General features: G+C 59.5%; 1 protein-coding gene across 1 annotated transcript in view; it reads right to left on the bottom strand.

The window, feature by feature from the left end:
- Positions 1-11,086: 11,086 nt before the first annotated feature.
- DLL3 (delta like canonical Notch ligand 3) overlaps positions 11,087-12,620 on the bottom strand; it is a 260,953-nt gene continuing 259,419 nt past the window's right edge. Inside the window, exon 9 of the mRNA XM_037884704.2 lies at positions 11,087-12,178. Within this exon, the coding sequence (XP_037740632.1) occupies positions 12,173-12,178 (6 nt within the window). The 3' untranslated portion in view covers positions 11,087-12,172. The remainder of the gene's footprint in view (positions 12,179-12,620) is intronic.

Genomic DNA, 12,620 nt, shown 5'->3' with positions numbered 1-12,620 from the left:
GGGAAACAGGGAAGTGGCTTGTTTGTTTGGTTTTCCAAACTGTCAAGGTTTTCCGTGGGGAGGGGTGGTTGGGGGTTGAGCTGCTCTGAGCACGTCCCATGACAAAGCCTTTCTACACAGATTGTTCTGCACAGAGCAGCCACCAGTGGGGCAGGGAATGGCAGCTGTTTATGTGGGGACCTTTGATCTAGCACTGAGATGCAGCCACCTCTGGGGTAGGGCGTGGCAGCTGTTTATACAGGGACCTTTGATCTAGCACTGAGATGCAGCCATCTCTGGGGTAGGGCGTGGCAGCTGTTTATACGGGGACCTTTGAGATAGCTCTGAGATGCGGCCACCTCTGGGGTAGGGCGTGGCAGCTGTTTATACGGGGACCTTTGATCTATAACAAGGCTCCTTGGCCCAGCCCGGAAACGTAGACCCCTCTAGGGTGGGGCTTGGCAGTTGTTTATACAAATATCCCTCACCCAGAGCGGAGATGCAGCTGTCTCTGGGGTGTGGCGCAGCTGCTGTTTAACAGCCGGACTCCAATTCTGCAGCCCAGTTTGAGGCATGAAAAGGAGGCCACCGAAGTGGAATCCAAGCGAAAGCGCAGGAATTTAAGGAGGGCCGAATCAACCCTGACTCCGAGGGCAGTGGGTCCCTTTCTGAATCACGCCCCACCCAGCTCCCTGCAGCACAGCGCCCCCTAGTGCCGCATTGGGGTCAGCGCTGACTGCAAAGGGAGAGTGCCCCCTACTGAGGTCCCCCCCGCCGCGCTCCCTGCAGCACAGTGCCCCCTGGGGCGAGCAATGGGGTCAGCACTGTCTGCGAGGCACCCCTTAGCGAGCCCCTGCCCCCCTGCCGGCGCCCCCTAGCGCTGCACCATTGAGGGCAGCGCTGCCTCAGACAGGAGGGCACCCCCTATTGAAGCATCCGCACCTCCAACCCCCGAGCTTCCTTTAGCGGGCTCGTAGCCAGGCCGGTTATTTCCCCAGGCTGCTGGGAGATAAGGTGCGACACTGCGCAGAGACCTTGGGGTCACGTTAACCCTTGAGATGCCCGGCAGAAGTACAGCACCAGATCATAGTAACCCCACCCGTCAGCACTCAAGACCCCCAGCAGTTGGGCTCAGCACCTTAAAAACCCTTCCCCTCCTCTGGGTAAGGGGAGGACCATAACAACACACACACGTTCACATCAAGGGGGCATCAATGCGCAGGCATCAGGGCATGCAGGTAGGGTCAGGAAGGTTAGCCTTGCTACTGCGAGGGTCGGCCCAGCTTCTTACGGACCAAAGGGCTGGCTGGGACCTGCAGAAGGCTGGGCCCAGAGCCCTGGTGGTGGGATCTGCTGGGACTCAGCCTGGCTGGAACAACAGGCTGGTCATTCCATGGTCTGCGGCCTGAGTTACACAGGAGGTCAGACTCGATGACCCCAGGGGGTTTCCTCTGGCCACGGACTCTGTGCATCTGCTACCACAACAACCCGCTGCCTTTATCCAGCGCTTTTCAGCTGCAGAGCTCAATGGGCTTTACCAAGGAGGGAGGCATCGTTATCCCTGTTTCACAGATGGGGAAACTGAGGCACAGGGCAGGACAGTGACTTAGAATCATAGAATCTCAGGGTTGGAAGGGACCTCAGGAGGTCACTTAGTCCAACTCCCTGCTCAAAAGCAGGATCAATCCCCAATTTTTGCCCCAGATCCCTAAATGGCCCCCTCAAGGATTGAACTCACAACCCTGGGTTTAGCAGGCCAATGCTCAAACCACTGAGCTATCCCTTACCCCTCTGCTGGTTCCGAGCCAGGAATAGAACCCACGCCTCCCGCGGGCTGGGGAGTGCTCCACCCACTAGGCAACGCTGCTTCAGGATAAAGTCTGATACATCAAGCGTGGCCCACGGCTGGAGACGACGCCAAACTGGCTGGCCACAGGCTCAGCTGAGCCGTCGATAGCTGGGAGCTGTGGAGCCTCAGTTTCCCTTTCCCTTCTATTGCAGCCCCTCCCTTTTGTCTCTCTCCTCACACCATCCTCTACTCCCCAGCAGCAGGGGCAAAGCTAGTGGCATTTGTCCCGGCTCGGGGTCACCCCCAAAGTCACCTGGAGAGGAGCTCAGAGCAGCCTTACCAGCGACCTGCCGCCAGAGGGCGCTGCCGGACTGCAGGAGTCGACTAGATTTAGGGGAGGCCTGACCCCCAGCTGGCCCTGGCCTGAACCAGACAGCCCCGTCTCAGGATCTAGGGTGCAACTCTGGGGCTGGGGCCCCACAGTCACTGGCCCCTTGGGGTCACAGAGGGGAAAGGCCCCATATCCCTCCCTCACACAGCTAGTCCCCCTGCCTTGAGCTGGCTCAGAGCTGGCACCCCCCAGGGGGAAGCCCCAAATCCCATTCTCTGCCCCCTTGAACCAGCCACTTGCCTGCTGTGGGGCCAGATCATAGCCTGCGGCCCCTAGAGGGAAAAGGCCCCCGTGTCCCACTCCCTGAGAAAATCCACCCTTCCTCTCCCCCCGCCACCCCCCCGACTCCTGTTTGCGGGAGTTGCTGATGCCAAGGCTCGGGAAGGGTCTCTGGGGGCGGGGGGGCGGCAAGGCTACACCCAAGGGCATCAGCAGGACGCAGGCCGGAGAGGCAGAGCCGCTTCCGCACAGCTGCCCCCAGCCCTGGCCAGCTGCGTCAGGACAGGCGAGCCAGATGAGCCTCCTTGGGCAGGAGGGGGGGAAATTCCCTCCGCCCCCCAGCTCCAAGGGGGTGCAGAGAGCCAGGCAGACAGGGCATCCAGCTCCGTAGGGGTGTGTGTGTGTTGGGGGATGCTCAAAAGGACAAAGCATCTTGCAGCCCAAGATACCTATAGGGGCCTGGGAACCCCCCTCCCCTTTAAACCAACACCGGGGGGGTGAGGGAGGGCAGCCACCTCCCTTTAAACCATCTCTAAGATTCTCCCCTTCCATGCACCCAACACCCCTTTGCACCTGCCTTTAAATAGCCTGAACAGCTGATTGCCTTTGCTGGGAGGGGGGACGGGGGTTGTCTTAAAGGGACAGCAGCTCATTTTCGCACCAAGGCTGGATGAGTGACAGGGGTCTGGATGACGCTGGTTATCTGCCCCTTCATGCAGAGCTGAGCCAGGCCAAGCTAAGGGGGTCCCCGGTAGCTGGGGGGCCCCGAAGGCAGAAGTGAGGGAGGGAGGCCGCCTTCCTGGAAAGGACTTTTGAGGCTCGCTCGCAAAGGAGCCTGGGAAGTGGCCGGTTTGTTAATGGGAGGTGGGCCCTGTTGCCAGCGGGGGCCCCTGACTGGCCATGCATGCAACGAGTTGGGCAGGTCTCAGCCCAGCCCCAGATGCTCCCAGCGCACAGCCATCCATCACCGCTGGCCCAGACTGGCAGTGGCCACCCCATCGCTGGCAGAGAACTGAATGGGCCACGGAGACCCCCCCCCCCCATGCTGCTTCCTAGAGCCTCGATGGGGCTGTGGGATTGGGGGCGCTGTATTTAAGGGTTGAGCTTCTCAACCTAGGAGTCCTGACACCCAGGTGCCCCCCCCCCAACCGCTAGATCCCACTCTCTCCCCCCTGAGCCAGGAATAGAACCCAGGAGTCCTGACTTCCAGCCCCCACCCCGCTCTAACCACTAGATTCCCCGCCCCTCCCAGAGCTGGGGAGAGGACCCAGGAATCCTGGGCTGGCAGCACGTCAGCACTGTTTCATGCCCGTACGTGTGTCCCGCTCCAGGGGGGATGCCCAGAGTCTGGGTAGGTCGCTGCGCAGGGCGAGGGGGAACCGGACACCAAGCCGAGCAGAGCCCCTGAAGCCCTGAGCGACTGCTGACCAGCAGGGGGCAGGGATGAGTCGCTTGGGAGGTGGATGGATTTGGGTGGCGGGTAACCCCCCTGGCCGTGCCCGCTCTGGGGACGCCCGATGGAGCCCAGTCCCCCGGCAGGGCACATCGGTCACTTTCCCCGGCATGAAATTGACGGGTATTGAAAAGGGAGGATCTATGTCCCCTCCTGCTACCCCCAACTCCCCAGCTCTGCTGCCTGAGGCTGGGGAGGGCCCCACGGTGATGGGCAGGGAATCCGCAGCAGAGCCCTTCAACCCGACCCCACGTGTCAGGTCTGGGTTGGGGGGCTGAGAACAACCCGACCCCCTTGGGGGGTCTGACCACCTCCTCCTACCTGCGTGGGGGCGGCCCGGCGGAGGCTGCTGTATGCACACAGGGCAGCTGTGGGCCACGCCAACCCCATGGGCGGGAGGTGGCCAGCGATGGATTGTGGGCATGGGACCCCCCCACCCCCCAGGCCGAGCCTTGAGAACAAGGTGGCACTGGCAGGGTTGGCCCAAGGGTGGGGGGAATGTTGTCACGACCAGGACGTGGGCAGCGTGGCCTAGCAGGCAGGAACAGGCATCAGGCCTGGGGTGTGAGCTGAAGCCAGAAACCAGGAGTCTAACCAGGGACAGGGATCAGGAGCCAAGAGCCAGGGGGTCAAGCCAGGAATCCGAGCCGGAGAACAGAGCCCGAGCCCAGAGCAGGGGCTGTTGTAGCAACAGGCCGGGGTTGCGCCGTCAGCTTCCTGCAACTCCAATCCGCGGCCACGGAGGGGGGGTGCTGCCAGCCGGGTCTTGGCACGCCCGGGCCGCCCGGTGCCCCCGGGGTTTATAGGGGCTGGCTCACACTTCTGCCACGGCGGGTGGTGTGGACGTTCTCCAGAGCCTTCCACCTTGGGTCTGAAATCGACAAGCTGCTCTTGCGTTTGGGTCAGGCTTTCGAAGGGGGCCCAAGCAGGCCCGTGATCCACAGCGGCCTGGCGGTGAGGCCGGAAGCTCTCTGGGGCCTGGGGAGATCGACGGCAGAGAAGCGCCGTGCTAAGAGCACGTGGCCCCAGCTCACCAGCACGGTGCGTCCAAGCCGCCCCCGCAGTCCTCCGCCAGGCAGCCCAGCTACACCTAAGAGCGCAGGCGGTGGGAGTTCAGGTCGCGGAGTCCCGGCGGCGACTGCCGGCTCCAGGGGGGCAGAGTTAAGGTCGGGGAGGGGGCGTTTCCCGTGGCTCTGAGCTTTGCAGAATGCGCCACGCTGGAAGGGCCCGAGCAATTGCCGGGCCCCCTTAACTCTACGTTAACGACAGATTTTGCTATCAGCTCAGCCCCCGCCCCCAGCCGTGTCCGGGGACAGACCCCCCCCAGGCGAGGGCAGCGCTAGGGGGTGCCTCATCTCTCCCCCCCACGCCCCCCTGGTTGTTATCGCTCCCTCCTGCATCCTGTTTTGCTGGGCAGGCTGAAGGCCAGGAAGTTTACACGTCTCGATGCACGAGCGGTTTGGTTCGGTCACTTGCACCTGGATGGGTGCCCTGGGAGGAAACCCATCCCCCGCCGGTAACCCCCACTCACGGCAGCAGCCAGGGGAGCAGAACTCAGCCTCCTTCTCCTCCCAAACCTGCCACTGCCTGATCTCAAGTAGTGCAGTGTGGGGGTCTATGACACACAGTGGAACAGTTCTGAGGCCATGCAGCAGAGAGGCGTGTTGAACACACACACTCTCTCCCCCTCCAGACCTGGGAATAGAACCCAGGAGTCCTGACACTCAATTTGTCTAACCACTAGTCCCCACGCCCCTCCCAGAGCTGGGATCGAACCCAGGAGTCCTGCATTCCAGAACCCTGCCGCTCAAACCACGAGGAATAGAACCCAGGCATCCTAGCTCAGCCCCCACCACTAAGCAGTAGAGCACAGCCATCCCCAAGTGAGGCCCGGTTCCCATCCCTGCCCGCCACCCCCTGTGGCCCTATGCTGGACAGACCCTAGATCTGCTGTGGGGTAGCATCTTAGCCATGTGTTGACAGCTGCTGGCTGTAAAGCGCTGCCCTGGGGGCCAGAATCAGCTGCAGCTTCCCCATGGTTTCCTCATTAACACTGGGCTGTATGGGGTCAGGGAGGTGAGGAGAGCTGGCTCCATGGGAAGCTGGGGAGGAGGGGGGGGAGGTAGGAAACCTAAACAAGAGGATCAAGGGGTTCAGGGGCAATTACGCTGCATGGAAATTGAAGGAAGGGACCAGGAAAGTCTGGGCATCACCAGTGCCAGCCCCGGAGCTGGGCAGAGTACATTGGCCTCACCGTCACTACTCCTGCTCTAACCACCAGACCCCACTCCCTTCCCAGAGCTGGGGTAGAACCCAGCAGTCCTGACTCCCAGCCCTCCCTGTTCTAACCACTAGACACCACTCCCTTCCCTGAGCTGGGTCTCCTGGCAGGTCTTTTGCACTGTTTCATAGTAGTATGTCTGCCCGCCCCCCCCCCCGCCCCACCCCAGCCAGAAGGGATTCCCATTCGCCTCTGCCCCAGCTCCATAGCTTCAAAGGCCAGCAGGAGCTCAGTGACTTTCCCACAGCGGGGGGGTGGGGGGGGGAGGGAAGAAAGACCCCAGCCCTGCAATCATCTGATGAACAAGCACCTTCCCTCCCACCCTCACCCGGCGGACTCATTACCCTTCCACCGGCCAAGATCAAAGGAATATTCCCACCAGCTGCCTGGTTCCCACCGGGCCTCGGTTTCCCTGCATTATGAAGCCCAGCAAGCCGTGGGCAGGGATGTATCTTAAGCAGCACCCGGCTAAGCAGGTCAAATGCCACCCCCCCCCTTTCCATTTTCCCCTGGCCCGTGAGATCACTAGACTCTAAGCCGGGGTTGGGGTGGGGCGCAGAACAGAGGGGCAGGCTTGGTGGGTTAATTAATTAATTAATAAGCACCCTAATTCCAGCCCACCTCTGCTCTAACCACTGGACGTCACTCCCGTTCCAGAGCTGGGGCGAGAACCCAGGAGTCCTGGCTCCCAACCCCCCCGCTCTAACCAATGGACATCACTCCTGTCCCAGAGCTAGGGACAGAACCCAGGAGTCCTGGCTCCCAGCCCCCCCCCCCCCCCCCCCCCGCCCCAGCGCTCACCACTTGGCAGGTGCTCTGAACATCACGCAGGCGGGAGGAAGCAGCTTCTCTTCCTTGCCCCCGCGGCCCAGCTTCCCGAGCCTGCTCCAGGACGGCCGTGGGTGTTTGCGAAGGGTCACGTAGCCGCTTCCGCCACCTCCCCTCCGGCCCCTGCGCCACCAGAGGAGGTCAGTGCGAGGTCCCCCCCGGCGGGGGGTGCTGAGAGAGACGTTGGGGACCAGGCAGCACTCCCAGGACTCCTGGGGTCTGAGCCAAAGAGGCCTCAGCCAGAGCTAGGCTGCAGGATCGGGGCCAGGCCAGGATTGCCTTGCCTGAGGATCCAGAGGGAGCCCAGACCCGCTGGGGCTGTTCCCTGCCTTCCCGAGGGATGGGCCTAAGAGCTGCCAGCCCTTGGCACTGGCCCTGGCATTTGTCAGCACCGACGGCCCTGGGTTCTTGTCCCCGGGCACCGAGGCCTCGAGCGACGGCAGCTGGGCTGCTCCCCGTGGCCCTGGGGGTCCTAGCCCCTGACCTCTGGGCTTCTCCCCGTAGCGCTGGGGGTGGGGGTCTCAGCCCGACCTCTGGGCCTCTCCCCGTGGCCCTGGGGGGTCCCAGCCCCTGACCTCTGGGCTGCTTCTTCGTGGCACTGGGGGATCCCAGCACCCACCCTGGGCCGTGCCCCAAGGCACTGGGGAATACTGGCTCCATAGCCCTAGCCATGCCCCCACCACACTGGGGTGGGGGGGGTTTCCCAGCACTTTCCCCTTGGGGTCTGGACCCCCGTGGCACTGGGGGGATGCTGGCCCCCTGGGGACACCAGGCTGATCCTGAGCGCATGAATCTGGCTGGCCAGCCGTGTGCACAGAGCACCCTGCCAGACTCCCGGGACACCTGCCCTGAGAAAGGGCCACTCCTGGCAGAACCGGGTGGCTCCCCCCTGGCCCTGGGGGCCTGTTTTTTCCTGACCGCGCCCCAAGGTCTCTGCCCTGACTTTTGTTCTGCGGCCCCCGGCGGCTTTCCTGTTTTCGGGGCCTGACTGTGGGAAAGTGGAGCTGGGAATGCGGGGGCGTGTGTGTGTGTGTGACTGTCACCTTCACACAAATAAACACAGGCGGATGTGTGTGGGGGGTGGGGGGGCAGACACAAGGGCACAGCTGGAGGAACCCACTGAAGCCGCGATGCTCACACTGGGGTAGTTGCTTTTCTATCAAATGCCTTTTTGCACGGATGTTAGACCTGGGCAGAGGGGCCAGGCTGAGCCCCCCGGCCCCGCCCGCATGCACCCCTGCCCTGAGATTGAAGTTCCAGTTTAGGCAAGTTCCCACAAATACACGAGCTGCCCCCCACCCGGCTGGTGGCTGGGGGAGGGGCTGGGTGTCTCTGTTTTGCCAAAGGGGGAAGTTGGCCCCGGGAACCACACTGAGACCCCCTGCAACTCATTACAGGGATGGGGTAGAGAGTAGCATGAACTTTTCACCATCTGGGTGTTGGCGGGGGTCAGCTCTCACTGCAAGAGGCCAGCCCCTCCCTCACTGAGCCCCCGCCCTGCCCCCTGCAGCACAGCGCCCCCTAGCACTGCACTGGGGTCAGCTCTGCCTGCAAGGGGAGAGCACCCCCTATTGAGCCCCCATTGGCTCCCTGCAGCATAGCGCCCCCTAGTGCCACACTGGGACATGGGGGTCAGCCCTGACTGCCAGGGGATAGCGTCCCATATTAAGCGCCCACTTCCTGCAGCACAGCGCCCCCTAGTACCACAGCAGGTCTAGGGACTCAGCACTGACTGTGCAGGGAGAGCGCCCCCTACCGCGCTGGGGCCAGAACTGACTCCAAGCGCAGACCACCCAGAGCTAACCCCACGCCCAACAGCGCCTTGCTGGGCTCGCGTCGCAGCATTGAGCCGCGCAGTCCCCCAACAGACTCCCAGCTTTGCCTGCTCCCCCCCCCGCCCCAAGGTGGCCGTTGAAGAGAGCCGGGAGCGGGATGGGGGGTGAGAAGCGGCTTTGAAGTGGGGCTGGTGCAGCTTTGCCCTGGGCGCCTCTTGCAATGTACCTGCTGCAGGGTGGCTCCGCGCCAGGCTGAAACTGATGTGGACAATGGGCGGAAATCCATGAACCGGCTGCAAAAAACCAAAAAACCAAAACGAGCCTCATTTTGTGCGTGTGTGTGTGTGTGTGTGTGTGCCTTGTTTGTCTGCGGCTTCCCCAGGGCGCCGGGATCCTGCGGGCGAGCCCTGCCCCACCCCTTGCATGGGATCAACCCCCCAACAAAGCCATGCATGCCCCTCTGCCCCCAAAACACCTCCATCCTCTAGCAAAAGGCAGGTGCAGCAGCCATGGCGCCCGGTCGGTGACGAGACCCAGCGACTGAGCTGCCCCCCTCCAGAGTGGGGGAATTGGCGGGGAGGATGGTGTGTGGGTATGATGCAGGGAAGACTGCCCTGCCACCGCCGCAGGTAGTACCCGCTCTGGGGCTGCCCTTTCCCCGGCACTAAACCCACAGCGTGTGATGGGGAGGCAGCAGGCCTGGTTGTTTGACTCAGACCCCCATCCCAGCTGGGTGGAGGGGCAGTGCCATTGGAATGGAAAGCACTGTGTCATGGGCACGGGGGCTGGCCCGGCAAGGACCGGACCTAAAGGTGGTGCCAATCCCTTAACAAGGCACCGATGCGGGGGGGACCAAGATTGGAGGGCAAGGCCCCACTTCAGGGCTGTGCCCAGATGCACCCAGCGGGGCTATCAACGCCTCTGGGAGCCCCATCTGCCCTAGGTGGCAGATGGCAGTAATCGTCCTGTCCCTCGCACAGCAGCCTCTCCCCAGAGCGGATGCTGGAATCCCGCCACGTGGCCCCCTCCAGCGCATCCCCAGACGCTTTGGAGGTTGCCAAGAGCTCCAGGGTATATTGCTGAGAGGTGCTGTGCGTTTCCCTGCTCTCAGTTACAGTGAGGCAAACACAGATTAACTCCACAGAGAGTCATAGTTCTGAGACCAGGGGCCCATCAACCCTGGCATCCGGTCTCCAGAGTGGCCAGTCCCCGCTGCTTCAGACGAAGGTGCAAGACGCACCCCAGTGGACAACAAAGAGACAATCTGCCCAGAGAGGAAGTGTCTAACTGCTTCCAACCAATTACTGGGTTGTATTTTGCCCTGAAGCATGAGCACATATGTCTGTGTTTTAATCCTTCCTAACATAACTGGCTATTTCCATTATCCACATAAACCTCAGATCCTGCTAAACTCTTGGGATCATTAATATCATGTGGCAGTGAGTTCCACAGGCCAAATCCTTTTGTTGGTTTTAAATCGGTTGCCTCTCCATTTCACTGAACAGCCCCTTGTTCCTGAGTCACGGAAAAGGGTGAACAAAAACACTGTGTCTACCTTCCTAATCCAGTCATGGTGTTCTGTGGCTTTAACATCATAATCCGTCACTCTTCTTCAGTAAATCTCAAAGCGCTTTAGAAAGGTGGGCAGTACCATTATCCCTATTTACAGATGGGGAAACGGAGGCACAGAGGGGCAAAGTCACTTGTCCAAGGTCACCTGGCAGCTGAGCCAGGAATAGAACCCAGTGCCCCAAGTTCCAGTGCTGTATCCTCTAGGACACGCTGCCTCCCATGTCCCTCTGTTATATATCTCCTCTCTAAACAGTCCCCGTCTTTTCAATTTCTCTTGATAGGGAAGTTCCAACAACCTCCAATAGATTCCATAGATAGATTCATAGATTCTCTTAAGGCCAAAAGGGATCACTGTGGTCATCTAGTCTAGCTTCCTGCACAACACAGGCTGGAGATTCCCCAGCCCGTGATTCCTGCTTCCAGCCCATATCTTGTGGTCGAGCTAGAACAGATCTTTTCTAAACAGACATTGAATGCTGATGGGAAGACTCCAGCTGATGGAGAATCCACCCCCTCCCTGGGTCAGTTGCTTAAAGGCTTAATCTCCTCCTCCTCCTCTCTCAAAATTTGTGCCGTGTTTCCAGTTTCAATTTGTCTAGCCTCAACTCCCAGCCACTGGATCTCACGCTGCCTCTCGTTTGCAAGATTAAAGGACCTTCTAGTATCAGATCTCTTCTCCCCTTGTAGGTGCTCGCAGCCTGTGATCAAGCCATCTTACTGTGGTGTAAATAACAGCAGAATCTGCCACTCAACCTTCCAGCAGCGGTAAAGAAAATCAAAGCAGATCCGTCAGAAAAACAAAGCATCAAACTGTTTTTTTTTCACTGAGCAAAATAGATATTTTATATATTTCTTTTGAGAGAAAATGGGGACATACAAAAATGTAAAAGGAAAAAAAAATCCGGGAAACAGACAGGGATATATGTACAGGACACTTCTTATAAATATACAATATATACAATTTAAATATGTATATAGAGTATCTCCAAAAAGCTTTTTGTACACGGCACTTCTTTTGTTTTAAATTAAAACAAACGCAGTTTTCAAATAATAATAATCATAATAAAAAAATCATTAAAGATTTTTCTCCTCCCCCCACCCCCCACCTTTGTAACGCTTTAAAGAGTCGTTCCTATCCCCTCGCGCCATTGGTTCCTGAAAGCAAAAGAATCCATTAGTGGAGCGTCCCGTCTAACCGCCTCCCTTCCAACCCATCTCTGGCACATAAAGGGCGTCGAGAGCTTGCAGCCATGCGGTCTCAGCGCGTGGCCCCGCCCCTTGCATGGGGGGAGGGGCTTATCCCCATCCACCGCTCTGATTGGCCAAGTGGCAAGGGGCGGGGCTTCCTTCCTTCAGCTCGACAGGGAAGCAGTCTGAGACAAAACCACAGCATTAAAATAATAATAATAATAATTAATAATCATAATTAAAAAGCCAGGGCAAAAGGAACAAGAATCCATTCCTGGCAGCCCCCTGCTGGAAAAGGACCGGCCTTTTCTGACTACTGCTCTACCGTCTTCCTGATGCATCTCGAGTGCAACATCCCCCCTCCCTCTACTCTCCAGCTTCCCCCCCAAAACAACCTCCCCCCCCGCCAAAAGAGACATCCGCACCCCCTCCACAGCCAACTTTCCACCTTCCCAACCTTCCTCCGTTCCTTTGGTCCCCCCCCACCCCCCAACTCACATAGCAGCAAGAATAAATATTAAATATTTTTCTCTTTAGAAAACAAACAGGAGTTGATATTTATCATCTATAGATTAAAAAATAACAGTACGTCGTCCGCTGCTGATCCAGGCGTCCGAGGAGGCATCTCTGTAAACATTCTTTAGCGGGGCGGGCTGGGGGGGGACGGAGCCACAGGTCCAAGGTCGGGGGGCCACTCTTAAACCTAGAAATGAACAAGAGCGGGGGGACGAACAATTAGGGCAGACGGTAACCGGCTGGCAGTCAACAGGCCCTTGCCCCGCCCCCTCCCGCACCACCCTGGCCAAGGAATCCAGCCCAAGCTTGGGGCGAGGGGGTCTTTGTTTGGCGGAGACCCCGGCCCTGTGCACCTCGGTTCGTAAATGTGCAGGTGGGGTGCTGGTTGCACCCCGTCCAGATGTCGGGTCTTAGGGACAACCAAAGAAGTGACTCTCTGATTCAGAGAATCATAGAAGATCAGGGTTGGAAGGGACCTCAGGAGGTCATCTAGTCCAGCCCCCTCTAAGGACCTCTAAGGACGGAGATTCCCCCACCTTCCTAGGTAACCTATTCCAGTGCTTCCCCACCCTCCTAGAGAAATAGTGTTTCCTAATATCCAACCTAGCCCTCCCCCACTGCAACTTGAG

Source organism: Chelonia mydas, chromosome 23 (genome assembly GCF_015237465.2).
Source record: "Chelonia mydas isolate rCheMyd1 chromosome 23, rCheMyd1.pri.v2, whole genome shotgun sequence".
Classification (NCBI taxonomy): Eukaryota; Metazoa; Chordata; order Testudines; family Cheloniidae; genus Chelonia; species Chelonia mydas.
This window is presented reverse-complemented; position numbering and strand designations above follow the sequence as displayed.